Source organism: Molothrus aeneus, chromosome 3 (genome assembly GCF_037042795.1).
Source record: "Molothrus aeneus isolate 106 chromosome 3, BPBGC_Maene_1.0, whole genome shotgun sequence".
NCBI lineage: Eukaryota > Metazoa > Chordata > Aves > Passeriformes > Icteridae > Molothrus > Molothrus aeneus.
In genome coordinates this window covers 70,334,447-70,351,805 of record NC_089648.1, presented here as the reverse complement: position 1 = coordinate 70,351,805, position 17,359 = coordinate 70,334,447, and the positions used below count along the sequence as shown (strand labels likewise).

Genomic DNA, 17,359 nt, shown 5'->3' with positions numbered 1-17,359 from the left:
GTTTTATGTTAAACTGTACCACCTGCACCAGCTAGATTTGTTGTTACTGTTCCTCCAAGAACATCCTGACCTCAAAGTAGACGATGGTCTCTTGGCTCCAGCCATTAATAACAGCAGCTGTGGTGAACTTCACTGTAGGTCCAGTCCTGCCAAAGGAATAGTGAGGGTCCAGCCAACCCCAGGATGCAGCTATGGTGTAACCATGCCACAGATTTTGCAGTTACAATACACAGAAAGTAGTGAAGACAGCTTTCTAGTCTCTCAGTGTCTGAGAGCACAGAATGTCTCTGTATTGTAGGAGAAAAGAAGGTCATTGGGGTTCTTTGTTCAGAAATTATGTCACTCTGCTTGGTGGTCGCATTGGGATGCTTTTTTTGTAGGAGTGACCTCCACAGACTTCTGAACTGTCAGTTCCATCCCTTATGATTATCTCTTGTGTGGCTTTGAATATTAATGGCACAAAGCCGTCCTTGTCTGCAGTGAGCACAATCCAAGAAGAGCCTACAAAAATTAAGTAAGAAAAAGAAAATGAGTGCACTGCTGTGGTTACGTAAATGTAGAAGCACGTTTCTAAAAGTCAATGAGCATGCAGGCAGAGCAGGGTTTCTTTTTGTGCACTAAAGCCTTATTACACTAATGACATTAAGGTCTGACAATCCATGCTCAACACACCTTTGTGCAGATGCAGTGAGGAGCTAAATGAAAGGTCTTGCAAGGTTTGAGGCATTTTGTCCCTTATTTATATTAAGTTCAAACACAAGGTGCATCTTTGCTAGTTCTAATGAACTAAAAGTGTCTTCATCTTCTGAAAACCCAGCCAGCCTTTCAGCTGACTTTTGTTCTAATGACATCAACTTCTGCTTAGCCTTTCACTCATCTGCTCTACTCAAATAATGAAGAGATTATAAAAACTGGAAAAGTTGCCAGCAAAAATGATTGGCTGTACTTGCTCTAGAAAGGAGTAGGGGTCTCCATCTCATTACCATCAAGCCAAGATTGTTCCATGTATTTTCAGATTCATATAGCAAATAGAATAAAGTTACACCTTGAAGATTATTTACAAAAGCTGCTACAGTAAAATTTCTTGTCTTTTAATTATTTATAGAATCTTCTCCTAAAGAGAATGAACAAAATATGGATGACATTTTTAATCCTTTTTTTCAGAAAAAAAAAAGGGATGAGATTTAAAAACCAAAACATTTTAGGTTCTCTATCTGTATTGCATAGAAGAAAATAGACCTCCACCCACTTTTTTTTTTTTTTTTTTACTTTTCTTAGCAAATTGGCTTAAAAATGAAGCTGTATTTATTTTCTTTAGTGATTCATCTGGCTTTCTTTCTTGCTGGATATTGCAGTTCTCATAGAAAAAAGTGAATTCTCTATTTTTTTCCAGTTTGACACTGTATGGAAAAAAAAAATCTGTGGCAACTTAAAACCATTGGGGGAGCCTTTATATGACACAATTTCCTTAGAGCGTGTGATTCTGTCATTATTGAGCAGGGGCATTAGCTGGGATATGAGGGAAAGAAGACCCTGTTAGGTTCTGTGTTGGGATTTTAGATTTTGGGATATAAAACTGTTTTTGAAATGGTATATGAAAAAAGGAACTGTAGAAAGTCCAAATGAACCATCCTTATTTTTGTCAGTCGTAACAAAGCATGCTCCTGGAGAAGGTAAATCTCCCCTTCTTTAACCACTAACAAAACATTTTTTCAGGCTGGTTGTATGTTGTCATGTCACCTGTTACATCATAAGAAGATTGTCTTTCCAAACCATGGATCTTTAATCTTCTGCTCTTAATACTTTCTTTCTAAATCTGAACAGACTTCAGATTCTGTGAGCAGTGGCCCTGAAAGTGGAATTTCTATGATCCAAATGGATATTCCATTGTTAATCAAATTGATGAAGCATACTTTTGTATCAGACTCTTGAAATTATTTTCATCCATTGAAATGCTGGAAATTCTCAGTGTCATTTATAACACTTGCTTGGAGGCATATCCCATGGAATAACCATAGTGTGTAGAGTGTAGTAATCTTTTACTGTGAACAATTATTATGATGATATGCCAAAAAGAGAGACTCCTGTGTGCTGCTACCAGGAGCACTACACAACAGACTCTATTTAGCATAGGTAATGGTATTACAGTCCTGGGCTTAAAGGGCAAACAATGAGGCCGAGCTCATTGCTCTTTTAACTCTGATGATCTTGACAGCATTGCTGTGGACATGAATTTGACATACAGTTGTGAAGCTTTTCCCTCCAATCTATTACTGCTTAAGTGTTTACTCATTGTAATAAATGCCAGGCTGTCATTATAATACAAGCATGCTCTTCATTACATACCCTTTAATTATGTAGTATTAAAGGATGGGAGTGATATTTTTAAATTTCACATTTAATATTTATGTCATGTGTCAAAAGAAACTTTTAGGAATATAAGCAAGTACCATCTAGAACTGAATAAAGAGCTACACAACTGCTTCTGCTCCAAACCTTATAATTTTGCAGGATTTTGGTGAGTTTTAGAAAGATTGTTTCAGTTTTTGTTTTTGCTGAAAGCGTACAGACTCAATATCAGAAAATCCGAGCAGAAAGAGGGACATACTAGGATGATTCTGAGACATTATCTTTTTGATATCTCTGAAGTCTCATACATAAATTTGAGGAAAGGTGTTCTGCTAATTAAATATTCAACTGCTCTGTAGAGCTGAAAATTGGTTTTCTCAGTTCCCTTGTTTATTATGGGCACTTCTTTCCAAAATCAAGAGCTGGAAATACAGGCCAAAAATGGGCTCCTCCTTGCCCTGCAGCTCTGCATCATGTTGCTGCAGAAGCCTGCTGGGAAATAGCTCAGGTCTCAACAGCAGGTAGAGTTTTTTCATATGTGTGCTTCCACTACACTGCACAGTCAAGGAAGATTCCTGACAAAAATATGAAACATGCATGTCCTTGTCTTCTGGAACAACCTCAGAAAGAGGATCATGGTAGTCTGTGATGAGAAAAGCCATCAGAAGCATTATAGTGAAATGGCTAAGAAATGGCAGTTTGTGTGTTGCTGAGAAATGTCACACAGGAACAGACAGGGACAAAGCAATTCAGAGGCCAGTCTGGGGCCAGGGTTCCCCTTTTACACCTGTCCTTATGAGTTAATCAGTGGTGGGTGGTAAAAATGGGAGACTGGCAAATAGGAACACCAAGCTTCATTTTTTATCTTACATTAAAATAATCCCAAATGCTACTTTATATATATATATATATATGTATGTATGTATGTATGTATATAATATTCTGAGAGTGAATTTTTGAATTTTTCTCCAACCTATTCTCTGTTGTCAGGGCTGAGACATGCTAGTAAGGATGGATGAAGCAAAATGCCAAAAGGTTTTAGGAAAGCAATTCTACTATTCTCCTTCCAGGTAACACAGTGTACTGATTATTTTCTCAGCCTTCCTTTGCAGAGGCACCTAACATATTACTCTGCTAATAGGTAGTTTTGCAGTTACTTAGCATTTAAATTATTTCAAGAGTCTCTGCTGTATTTCAGACAAGGGAAAACACACACTTGCCAAAAGAAGTTGGTTAGCTCAGTTTACTAAAGTCTGGGGTAATTATTCTGTCACAAATGCTTCTTTTATATGCTAAAAATCTCAGGTGAAACCAGATAGAAGAAATAAAAAGAACGTACCGTGTTTCATTTCAATAACAGGCAGATCAAACAGCTGCTGGACTAAACTCAAATGGATCTTGCCATCACAGAGGAGAACGTCTTTTGTTTCTTCAGTAACTGATCCATTTGAAAAGCTTTTCTTCATATCCATGTATATAAAAGAAAAGATCTAGTTAATGGCTTAGACATTGAGCCCGAGTACTCATAAGCATTCTTCTGCTCTTATTCCTTTCAGTTCTTTAGTCATTTTGCCTTTTCTTTGTCTGTCTTTCCCATCATCATGCAGGACCATTCTAAGCACAATCTCATAGCCCAATGTGAGGAGGATAAAAATGCCTCTTTGGTTTTTGCTTTGTGAGCTCCTGCAGCTCAAAGCTGCCTCAGCTCTGTACATGTATTGTCCTGGGCTGGGTATCTGTGTGTCTGTGGGGCCTCCCTGCCTGAAGCCAGTTCAGTGGAAGGGAATGTATCATACATGGAATAATGTTGTTCCAGATCCTGCCAGAGTAAATGAGCACTCTGCTCAGTTTCAGCTGTATGTGTGGGTGGGTTTGAGAGCCATTGGGCAGCTATTACACCCTGGCAAAATAACCTCAGGGTTATTTTGGCACAGGGAGTATTGCAGAGAGACTGGACCTAGCAGCAGTCTCTGAAAAGCTGTCACATCAAGGTAGCTTGGGAATCCTGTGACTTGCATTGAGACAGAGGGAATGTATGGATTTACAGCCTTGGAATTTGCTCTGATATTCACTGAAAGAACACACTTGAATATAAAGGTGGCTTGTTTGTGCTTCATGAAATTTAGGTGGCCCTAAGAATCAACATCTTTGTGTTTCATCTTTCTAGTTACTGCAAGGTGCAAGGACAAAAAAATTGTAGAGCTGCTATAGTCATGGAGTGGATATATATTTGAACTTACATTTCCCTATCTGCTATAATTTAAAAGTCCTTTTAACACTGAAAATTTTCCAATGACTAAATGTTATTATGAAATAGATGTGGATGGGACATTTTCTTCTAACTAATATTGCTAAATAATATTTCTATACTTTGTCCTGTGAATTTCATTTTATTCTTTCCATGCTTTCTCCCTGTGTAGTTCCATGTGTTATGTTTTGCTTGTTTCTTTTTCTTTGGCATCTTTATGTTTGCAATACCCCCAGATTTTACATATTTGTTATGAATGGACAGTCTATTTACCCAATTTCATAGACCCCTCTGTTTCATACATTCAAAAGGGTCCAAGGTAATATTTCAGAATGGATTGACAGGATCTCATCTATCCTAACTCCTGTTCTAGTCCTACTCTGTCTGTGTCTACTTCACACCCTTGAATTTTTCTTGCTAATGTAAAACTTATGGTTGAATGAATTCACAACTGCATCTTCAATTTGTAATCTAACCTCTGACTAAATAAATGTCTCTTGTAATGCTTGTCTTCATTTCTAATTGTGCTGTCTTTTCACAGTTGCTCTCTGTGAATGTGTGCTTTTTTGCTGTGTAACAACCTTTCTAAATCAATCTCTTTCACTTTTCTGTACACAGTTGTGCTGTCATGCAACTGCATTGAATTCTGTAAATCAGAATGTCTGCTGACTGTTGCAAATGTCCTTTCTCCCACTCTGCTATTATTTGCTCATGCAGATAGTCTATGGCTGATTTTTATTTATTTCTTTATTTTATTTATCTATTTTTTATTTATTGTGAGTGATTTTATTAATAAAAACCATAAAAAAATCTTTCCATTAAATATGTGAACTTTCCAACTTTCAAATGTCTTCTCATCTTTTTTCCACATTCAGAATAACCAGAAATTTGTTGGTGCATAATTAATAAAGGATATACCTAAGGAATACATCAAAGAAGTATCATTGTCTTAGTCATAAACCTATAGCAGCTTTTTGTTACAGCTGCAACTATATAAGAAAAGTTCTTTGTAATTTTTAAGTATTTCCAAGTTATGTAGTACTTGGAAATTTTCCAAAAACTTGGAATTTCCAAATTATGTAGTACTGTATTCTATTGAACCTAAACACACCTGAAACTCAATGGCCTGAATGTTCAGCAGTGAGTTTGTGCTTTTATAGGCATTGCAAAGGTGCTCTTTGCCTGTGCAGGTATTTGTGCAAAGCTTTGTCATTGCTGCAGTTTGTGGACTAGCACATCTAACAACTATTTCATTTTCCTGAGTTCAGGTTGGAATAACAGAGTTTATTCAAACTGGAACTTCAGTTCATGAATTATAGAAAAAAGTGGACTGTACATGAGACAAGCTCATTGACTTGACCCAAGGGGGTCCATTTTTCACATAGATACGCTTCAACTTAAGAATTATCAGAAAATAATCTAGCTCTGTCTGTCTTGACTTGAAATCAGTTGAATGGAAATGTATACTCAAGATGATTTTGTTCTAGTTTGTTTCCTATATAGCATTGCACATTATTATTGGAACAGCCATTGGAAGTGGAGGACATTTTTGTATACACAAAACTGCACAACACCTATTTTTTTATCTGAAACAGTTTTTCAAGGACAGACCTGAAAGATCAAGTCTCAGTTGTTTGTCTTTCATCACTTGTCAGTGTTCATATGAGCTATTTTCTCTGTTACATGCTTCTGTTTGTAATGATAAACATAATCATCTTATGCATTTATTTTTGACTTTTTACAAATTCTGTCAGGTCAAGAATCTTTCTCTGTTATAATCTTCTAATTATTTAGCCTTTTTGCTTAATGCTTAGTTTAAGTGGTGATAATGTGCCTTCTCTTGGAGGAATGTGTTCACAGATGTCATATCACAGATTACCTGATTTAAACCTGTTCCTTCTTGTGAGGCAGGTAACTCTTAGTATCCCCTTCTTATAGATGATCATACCATTACACAGGGAGCTTAAGAGATTTAGTCAAGGTCATGGAAGTAATTTGTGACAGAGTTAGAGGTACAACTAAAAGCTTGCCTTGGTGCCATAACCCAAAGACAATTTTCTAGCCAAATCTAGATTTAATCCACCTCTTCCCAAAATCTATGTCTGTTTTTGCTATGTTGTTATTTATCTCAATAGTAATCAGAGGACTTGAAATTCCCAGATTAAAATCCCTTGTGTTAGTTGCTTTATCCTAGAACAAAGTTTATTGGTAGACAAAGAACATGTTAATAACAGAAGAAACAAATATATTTCCACATACATTAGTTGTATATTTTCAGATTAAGTTTCTTTAGCCAACTTCCTGTAGTATGTCAAGTGCAACTCTTCCTCAACAAAAACCCAGCAAAAAGAAATGATCAATAATTGTTTTCCCTCACCCATGTCAGCCTGCCCAGATCAGATTTTACATCCTATTAAGGGTGTTCTAGGCAGCAGCCAGCCAGTCACAGCAGTGCCAAGCTGTCTTTCAAAACTCACATTTCAGATTGCAGATATGTAGGAGAAAAGCATCATTTACTAAGGCAAAAGGATTCCTGGATGAGATGTTATATATCTCACGTATTTGCAGTTTTCATACTGCACAATAAGTGAACATGCCTTCTCTCCCTTTTTTGAACCCCACTGAGCAGTCAGCTGGAGCTGGTTCTGCCTCTTGACCTTTTCTTCATTTTTCTTGTATTTCCTAATGCACTGCCTACACTCTCCTGCATGCTGAGATCATCTTAACGAACTTAAATTTAACAACTGATGAACCAGTGAGGTAAATGAGAATATGCTACCACTCAGAATTGTTTTTATTGATGCTGGGTTAGTGATCAGTTGAAGTCTCAGTGTGTTCTTCTTGCCCATGGATGTCTAGGAATGTAAAATGTTTTTCAGATGAGACCTGCCAGCTGTGTGCCCAGTGCTCATCACCTGCTGAAGGATATGCCTCACTGATGTGCCCACACACTGCCTTTGTTCTTTTCGTAACAGTATTGTATTTTAAATTCACAGTCATCTTGTAGTCAAATAACATGTACAGAAGCAGAAATTTCATCTCTTAATCCTGGAATATATTACTATGCACTTTATATTAGTTCATTTCATTAATTTCAATCCTTTTTTAAAATTTATTCTAGATGTTAAATAATAGTCATCCATTTACAAGTGTGAAATCCTGATCCTTTACTGAGAATATTACTGACTTTATGTCATATGCAGATTTTATAAGCATAACTCAGCAAATCATTAATGAAACTTTTAGATGACACTGAAAATCCATCATGAGAAAATCCACCAGTAATTTTTTCCATTTTCTTCTATATTGGTATAACTATTACTGTCTCCATTGCAGCTAATTCCTTAACCATCTTATTTTTCTTCTATTAATCCCTACTCTCTGCTGTTGAACAAATAATTTCCCCTGTGGCATATTTCAAGTACTGTACTGAATTACAGGTATTTTAAATATTCTTCATCTCCTTTGTGTTAATAATCTGTTGTTTTATAAGGGAAAGGTATCAGGTTAGCACATGCATTGTACAGTGATTAGTGCTGTAGTTGTCTAGCATTCTGTTTTCCTTCTTTTACACCCTTGATTTCAACTGTGTTGTGCTCCACTGGTGATTTCATATTTGATACCTTAGTACCCATTAGTCAGGTTGCTTTTACCTTGCCCCTATATTCATTGTGCAGGGTGAGTAAAAGCTAGTAGATTAGCTAGATGTGGGAGTTCTGTCCCAGAAAACAATGGAAAGACACTTAAACAGCTAAGGAAGAGAGCATTGAAGAGGAAGGAGAATTATGATTTACATTCTCACTGTGCCTCGTGCAGCATTGCCACAGGTGGTGTTCATAAGGTTTGACAGCTTGCACTGCTCCCCTTCCCTGTCATTATTTCTACTGTTGCTGTGATTCCTGCCTGCTTTTTGGTAGTTTCTGTTTTTATTGTGGTGGAGATACTGATATCTTTCCTTTCCTTACCCTTATGTGGGACATTCCAATTGCAACCTTAATTAACCTGGCAGAGAAGCATAAGCCTGTAAAATGTTTATGCTGGAAGAGACCTGAGGTGCTCAGAGGTGCTTAAATCCCAGTGCAGTTTGCATTTATAGGGCACATCAGCATTCCTGGTGACACAATGCTGGGATTTCTCTCCTCTTGGCTCTCTGCAGCTACTGTTTCAGGTGTGTTGTCATCTAAGATACACCTTTTGTGCTTCCATGATATTTATATGTGATCTCTACTTTCTTTGTGCAGTATGATAACTTGGCTCTATTTTTGACATTGTGTGTTCCTTTCCTTTTACACCTGTGCATCCAACAAACAAATCATCTGCTTTAACAAAAGGAATTGTGTCTCCTCTACAGACCCTGCTTGCCTGCTATTGATCAGTTTCAGAACGCTGTTGACAGAATTTCTTAATATCAAATTCCCCAACCTTTGCTCAAAATGTTATCCATGCATTAATCACACAAATTCCTCAACCTTTGCTCAAATGTTATCCATGCATTAATCACACTTTCTCTTGAATACTGCAGGTCTTTCTTTTACAGTCATCCTAAATCTCTTGTTTCTAAATTTCAGGATAGCTGACTAGTTTCTTACTCCAGGGAGCAGTCATATCAGCTTCCTCTTCCATCATTTTCATGACTTACTTTCTATTGCTCAACCCAAGTCAAAATTGCCCTTTGGATTTCAGAAGGGTTCATGGTCTTATTACAGCTCATCATTTCAGCCTGGTCTTTGCTCATTTTTTTTGTGCGCCCCTTATATTCCCCTTCTTTACATCATGTATTTCTACCAGAGCTTTACTGCCATATGTTTGGATCCTTTCTGTTCATCTCCCAGATATCCGTAAAAAAATTATAACACCCACGTTTATTTTGTAGCTGACCTTTGTAGCTGGCAATAAAGCTTCCCATAGCAAATTGTATGAAGATACTATAAAAGTACAGATTGACTTATGTACAATTACTGGTCTGTGCTAAGAAAAGAAAGTAATTGTGACTAATTGCTGAAAAGATATTATTTCCTATTTAATTATGCAATATATGCTATCAGTGATATAAACTGTTGACATCATACTGCTTGTGAACAAAATGTAGGAGTTTAAAGATGTTCTTCAGATTAAGATGAATGTTATTCCTCCTGGAGAGGTTTGCCTAAATGCCTTTAATTTGAGATCCAGATTGGCTTTATTTCCACTGTAATTAGCTTCTGAATGAGACTAGTTTAAATATTCTGCAGCTGTTTCTTTTCTGGGGGAAGGGATCGTATAAGTATCTTTTTGCAAAGTGAAACAGAAAAAAATCTGTGACAGATCCTCTTTTATTTTTTTTCTTTTTAAATAATGTCTTCTTATTGCATTTGTCTGTCTGCCCTCCCACATTCCCCTGAATCACAAACCTGCCTGTGATGAAAGAGCAATAATATTTGCTTTCCAGGGTTGAATGATCAAGTTACCTCCGGTGGCTGAATGCTATTACAAAAGTGATAGTGCAGTGACATTTCCAAAGTGTGAATGATCATGGTTTTCCTCTATGGCTATGGGCTACAAAGAATACAGATTCTGGTAGCACTGCATAGATGTGACTTCAGAGGAGTTACAGGCAGACTTGCACTAACAGTATAAACAAAGGTTATGAAAGACTGTTAAATGAGCAAACATTATGAATTATTAAGTAATAAATGTTTCTGTTTTTTTAGTTTCCTAAGCAGAACAGGAAGTACACATAAATATGTCAATAACGCTTCTGCACAACAATGTTCATAATTGCTCATTAATTATTGCTACATTTTTAACCATTATGTTTTAAACTTTCATTTTATTTTCTAAATGTATAAATATGGTTATGCAGTTCTGATAATTATATTCTTTAGTGCAATAGACTTCTCAATCAAGACTGAGCCTCTGCTGTGCTGGGGATTATAGAGACACTTAAGAAGACATGCACTTGGCACAAAGAGCTGGAAGATAATGGGCATATTATTGACTGGACTGCAGTGTTCCTAAAGCTTAGAAAGTTTTCCACTGGCTGATACTTATATCATAAGGCAATAAAGTTATTTCCTGACTTTCTGCTCTGTGAACACAGAGTCTGGCTGGAGCTCACAGCCCAGCTGGTCTCTGAGCTCACAGTGTACTAAACAACTCCTGAAGAAGGAACAAGGTTCAGATGTCTGAATAGAAACTAATCAAAACAACTATTTCTCTGAAAATTATTAGCTGCCTATGAAGCAAATATTTCCCTGTCTGTCTGTAGACCTTTCTCCCAAGTCTACTTTTCATTATTTTTTGGCATCATGCTGTGATCCTGTTAGATTTCAGAAGAGGGGCTGAACTATACAAGGCATTAGTGGAGACTTCGCCAGGAAAGCTGTGTGTGGGAAGGCATTAGTGGCACTTTTTTGAGTCATTGTAATGTGGTGCTAGCAGTGCTTGCTGCTGGCTTAATGTGAAACTAACCTATTCAGATAAATAAGTATTCCTTACTAAACATAGTTTTTCTAGCAGTATTTTAGAAGCACTTAATTTTTTTGTTGTTCTTTCCAAAGAAAAATAGCAGGTTAACTAATTCTTACTTCTAGTGCAAGCACGTGCACAGCAACTTCAGATCTTAGATTAATGTTATGTGTCACAAATAAAACTTCTCTTGGGAAAGGTTAATCCAATTGACTCCTAGAAACAGGGCTGCTTGCTAAATAAATAAGTTGATTTATGTTAAGAAATCAAAATTAATTTGAACATACTGGAGAACAGAAGGGCTTGCTTCTTGGCCAATAAAATCCTGAACTATTTAAAATAGACATGCTACTTTTCCACCAGAATTTGTATAATGTGTTCAAGTTAAATTATTGACTAATTCAGATCGAAAGCTTTGCTTTTATCCAGAAAACCCAACACACCCGAATCTGTTTAAATGCCAAGTAAACACTTGCTAGAAAGTAATGACCATGATTGAATTGAGTCACCATTCCCTTAATGGCTTTTTAAGGAGGGGTACTTAGATGTCTACATAGATTCCTTTAAAGTTAAAGGAAGTAGAATTTGCTTCAGCATCATCACAATGCAGTGTATTATGTTGACATAATGCTGCTTATGTTGCAGTAGATAAGAATGCATTTATAATTGGCATTTACATCCTGAAAGTGATACCAGTTTTATCACTACCACCAACATGTTCAAAAATCTGATCAGTGTAAGGTTAGTATTCCTGTGAATACTATTAAAAATAGTAGATAGAAATAATTACCCAACCTACATTCCTTAGTTGAAATTCTTATTGAAGCCAGGAGGAAATTTGCCAAAACAAGGGTAATAGGAACATGGTGGTTTGAAATTCTTATATTTATCTAATGAAATCATAATTACATATTGATGGATTAGAAGGTTTTTGTTTGTTTGAGGGTTGTTTTTTTTTAAATATTTTAAGTGGTTATGTGCTTTACAAATTGAATACATCTTATTTTGCAAAGAATAGTGTTGAGAAATCAAAGCAGAAATAAGCCAAATTCATGTCATATCCATTTAAATTTTCCATAAATTGACATTCAATACTTTGTTTCAGTCTTCCTGTGAATCTGGCTATCTTCAGACTTTGTATTTGAGCTCAGGTTTAAATTTATTAGATTTCTGGTGAGCTACTGTAGCCCCCCATTCATCGTCTTATCTCTGCACTAAACTAAAATATAAGCCTTTTGTAGATTAACAACTCTGGCTCTGTTCTCTCTGACAGATGCACACAAAATCAGCCAATGTCCAAGACAATTGTGCATGATCAAAGAATAAACAGACAAATCTCCCATGTTAAGTATCCTGTAAACTATACACATCATCCTGAGTTGTCATTCCAATGACAAATTATAATTCCATTTTAAATTAAGCTTGACTCCAAACCAAGGTTACATTTCTTATGGGTTGATAAGAATAAACTGCATCCACTTGATTTAAAGCTAAATAAATGCAAGATTGTTTAAAAGTTTGGTTACCTATCACAGTATTTCTAAGCTGACAAAAAGTTACCTGGTAGGTGACATGCACGACAGGCGGTTCCTGGGAACACGGGTAGGCTAAAGAAATCCTCCTGCCATTCCTAGCCAAGTCTGTTATTTCAGAAAGGCTCAGCTGTAACTCATTGAAACTGCCACAAAGTCTCTCTAAATTTCTAGATATGTGACTCATTCCCCTTTCACTTGGCAAATTGTTGTTTTTAGGAGAATTCGATGCTTCTTGGATCACATTGAACTGCACTTTAGGGGATGTTGGTCTGCTGGAAATCCTGCTGGGTGATCCAAAGCCACGAAGAGACACTGAGCGATTCATAGGTTCAGCATCCAATGTTTCCAAGGCCACCGAGGAGTCACCTGGGAGCCTTTTTTCATCCAGGTCACTCACACTTGATGAAGAGCTCTGCTCATAACTAGGGCTCTTTACTTCTTCAATGAGTCTTCTCCTGCCACTTGGAGACTGAATAACTGTGCTTCTTGGTATTAACAACTCCCTGCTTTGAGGTTGGTCTTCTGTGGCAAGGTTCTCAAAGAATTTTCTTCTCCCAGGTATATTAACAGAGGATTCAAAGTTATAAAACATATTCTGCTTAGTCTCAGGCAATGCTGAAGAATTTTCTTCCAGCATCAATTCTTTGACCATAAGACGCATTACGTACCTGTCTGAACTTGAAGATGGAATGAGATTAGAATCAGGGAACCTCTGCTTGCCAATCAGAATCAATAAGAGTTTATCTGTTAAAAAGCATAGGCCCTTTGGTCTTTCATTTTTTTCCAGCTGGATTTGTTGAATGTGAGGCATGGAGGAAGAGATTACTGAATACACCAGAACAATATTAGAAGTATTAGAGGCTACTGCCACAATCTGAGCTCTAAGATCAAAAGCCATTATATCAGGAACCAAAATACCTGGGATGGTGACTTTTCTGGTGGTTGTTACCTTCCTCTCAAAAGTCACCAAGATCAAGTGAGAAGAATCTTGACCATTTGTTGCTGCAGAGTCTTTGCGTTTCAGAGTAATGAGAGGACTGGGATCAGACCGACGGTGGTTTGCAAGGATATGGGTCAAATCCACAGGACCTGATGAAGAAGAAGCAACTGAATCAACACCTGATCTATCTGAATCTATGGACTTTCTTCGTGTGTCCATGGAGTATTCCTCGTCACCAAGCACCAAAGCAGACTGTGAGGTTAAAGAACCAACTTCTGTACCAGAGGGCACATCAAATGCAATGCCTGCATTGATACCACAGATGTTATCTAAAGGAAGCTCAGTAGCTACAGCAATTTGGAAATCCAGAGTGGCTTCTATAGCGCAGATATAACCTCCCACATCAAAAACTGGGCAAAAGGAGCAGATATTTAGAGTTTTCTGAGCATTATCCCATATGTAGGAGTGCAGGGTACTGCCTATAGCAACTACTAAACGATTACCATCCTTAGTCCAGCAAGCACAGTGGATGAGTCCGCTGCTTTTGATCTCTGCCTTAACCCGCGTATTGTCAGTACGAACGGCGTGCAAGACTGAAGCATCTCTTTTTGTAAGCACAGCCAGGACCTCCTTCTTAGGATGCCAGACACAGCCCTGAGAAAGCAGTGGAAATGGCTCACCAACCTCACAAGTCTGAGAAATCAAGGGCTTTTTCTTCTCTGCACTGCTGTAGACCAGCTGCCAAATGCTTACGTGCTTTTTGTGCTGAACAGCGAGCAGAGCTGGGATGTCTGTAGAGCAATATGGGCCCCAGTAAAGCCCATGCACATGTTCAAATTGACCAAGAATGTTTGAGTCTCCAAACTTCAGCTCTCCATTTTGATAGTATAAAGTAGTCAGTATCACTTGCTTCCCATCTGTCCAGGCAATTCCATGCACAGGGTGGATAGCTTGATATAAAGCATTGAGGCCGGTTCTCAGCAGCTTTGCCTTTCCCAAATCCATCTTTTAGGCTTTCTTTCTAATGAGGATAGTTCCAAAATAGAGAATCCATGGAATTCACTTGCAGATCACCATGAGAAAGTTTTTTTCTCATGCCTCCTTCCCTTCCTTTCCAGCATCAAGCTGCTAATTTTCTGCTAATAATCCAAGAGTCTATATTGTGAACTCCTTCTCAGGAGGCCTGCAGCTGCTCTTCTAAGTATAAATCCATGTCAAAGCTGCTTTGGCTATGTCTTTTCCTGGGAGGAGTTATCATCTTCATGTGATTGCTAACAAGGTTTAACCAATTACTGTGCGTTTTCGTAGAAGGCTATTTTTAACTCTTCAGTGCTGGGAATATATTTAAAAATAACACTAATACCTTGACCTTCAGTGAATGAAGGTCTTTACCAAAGAGAGAGATCATATACTGGTAAGCCTAAGTATTAAGCTACAGCCTGAAATAATGACCTGACACTTCTTTCAGCCAGCCTTTGAGGATGAAAGAAGATTTAAACATAACTGAGAACTGTACAAGGCAGATTGCAATCTGTGACGGGCAGCATCTTTCAAAGAGACAAGATCTGAAATGGCTATGAAAGGAAAGTAGAAAAGGGAAATCATGCTCTGTTCTATTAGTAGTTACAAGAGAACAGAGGAAGGTGACATGGAAAAAAAAAAAACAAACACCCAAACTAAAAAGCCCCAAATACATAGTCTAGAAGCAAAGAGACCTGATTAGTGTTTAGTGTTCATTTTACTGGGACATACTTCCTAGCCACAAATATATATTGATTTCTTTCTTGGTCATCCCAGCCACTTGTATCTAAGGGCTGTTCCCTCATTATACAGACAGAATGCAGAGAGGAATCCAAAAATTTCCTATTTCTCCTAACCGTGCATTTTCCCTGCATATGTGTAACATAACATCATGCAAGATCCTTGAGTTGTCAAAGACCAAAGGACCCAGCCAATAAATTGCTGTAGCACAGTGGGGCTGTGGGAGGATACAGCAGTTTGGGTGGGCTGTGTTGTTTCAGGCCCAGACCTGTGCCAGATGGACTGGCTTGGGTGTCTCCATCCTTCCCTCCTCAGCACAGCCCTCTCTGGGGTTAGCTTGGACAGTGGGTGTGTTTGGCTGAGCATAAATAGTCAGGGTGGTATTAATTAACTTAAATATAAGCAACCATTACTATTTTCAGCTCCCCAGGATATCTCAGACAGCCACACTGCTCTGGCAGGTACAACACAGGACTTAGAGAAGAGTAGTGCCATTCTGGGGTGGCAGCTGGCAACAAAGAGATGATCCCCAGATAGTCCCTGGGCTGCCTAAGATGGCATTAGAAGCTTATAAGCAGGTAAGTGAATCCCATCATCAGCATCTTTCTGTAATTCTTGTTTTGCCAGTGCATTTCCTTTCAGCTTCCATGTAGCTTGTGTCTCTTTCTTTGTAAATTAACAAAAAGGGAATAAACTAAACCTGGGAAAAGGTTCACAAGCTATCAATGTAATCACTGTGGTTAAAGATGTAAGGCTTAACAATACACATTCTGCATCCTTAACTCATTTATACATCATATATATATACATTATATATCATATATATATATATATATATACACAATATATAATATTGTATATTAGCACCTGAGGAAAAAGTTGAAGGCAGTTGGACCTCTGTTGTAAGAATTTTTAATACCCTTTTTCCAGGTGTATTTACTGAGGATGGGTATTACCACTAAAGAACTCCCAAATTGGTGTAATTATATCGCATGCTCATTCCCAGCTACTTTTTTTTGGTATGAATTATTTAGTGAAGACTACATTCACAATAAAAACTTTTTTATATTCTTCAAGAACAAGCCAGCAAGGATGACTGGAATAGGTAAAAGTTAAAAAGCTAAATATACAGGTTAGAAGATTCTTTTTTACGCAAGACTCGTAAATTCTTTGGTCTCTGTCTGTGCCTGGGGTGAAACTATGATTTTTAATGATTTTACCTTACCCTTTTGAGGCTCGAATGCAATTCTGCCATACCTGTTTCACTAGGAGTTCTGACAACTTCCTCCAAGTTGTAGCAGGATTATTGTTTTTTTTCTATATTAGTGAAAGTTTCTTACTCATAGTAGTTCTAATGAACAGATTGACTTAAAATACAATCCCAGCAGCTCCATAAATTGACAGTCTGTATAATATATATTTATTTTACTTTACAATATTAGTCTTTCACTGCTTTGTTGTCTTCTGGGTGTATTTTGCTGAAACTGATAAAGCTATTCTTTGGCACAGTATCTCATCTATATTCTGCACCACTGTGCTTTTATTATCCTAACAAAACTGTGTCACAGCTGGATTCTAGCCACCTTAAATGTGGTTTGGATGCAGAAACTTCTGCCTCAGTGTGACTGAAATGCTCAGATGTTTTGCTAGGTATAATGTGTATTCTGCTAGCTATGCTGGCATCTTGAGAGCATGGAATGATTACTTGTGTGGAAGATTGGACTTGATTTGCTGTTGTTTTTTTTTTTTTAAATTTCATCATCTCGTAAAGCATTTGCTCTTCAGCAGTGTCTGTCACATTATCAGAGGATAATACAGGGCTGAATATGTGAGGTTTGCCGGTAAGTTTGTCATAATCAACCTAAATTTTGGAATTCAGGTCATCTCACAAACACTGAAGTCTTGAAAAATATTTGCAGCAGAGCTACAGTGAGATTTTCAACCATCTCTAAAGGCTTTAGGAAATAGGACTTCATCTGAAGTCATACTTATGACACACATATGAAGACATACTTCATCTGAAACATACTTATTTCTAATTAATTATCTGAGATACCCAGATACAAAGATGGCAACATC

The 17,359-nt window shown here is 37.4% G+C and overlaps 1 protein-coding gene across 1 annotated transcript; it reads right to left on the bottom strand.

The window, feature by feature from the left end:
- Positions 1-334: 334 nt before the first annotated feature.
- LOC136554035 (WD repeat and coiled-coil-containing protein-like) lies at positions 335-14,524 on the bottom strand. The gene is made up of 3 exons (XM_066545830.1): positions 12,605-14,524; positions 3,689-3,809; positions 335-501 (listed from the first exon to the last, which is right to left on the bottom strand). Exons 1-3 carry the CDS (start codon positions 14,522-14,524, stop codon positions 335-337), a joined length of 2,208 nt encoding a protein of 735 aa, XP_066401927.1.
- Positions 14,525-17,359: the final 2,835 nt, after the last annotated feature.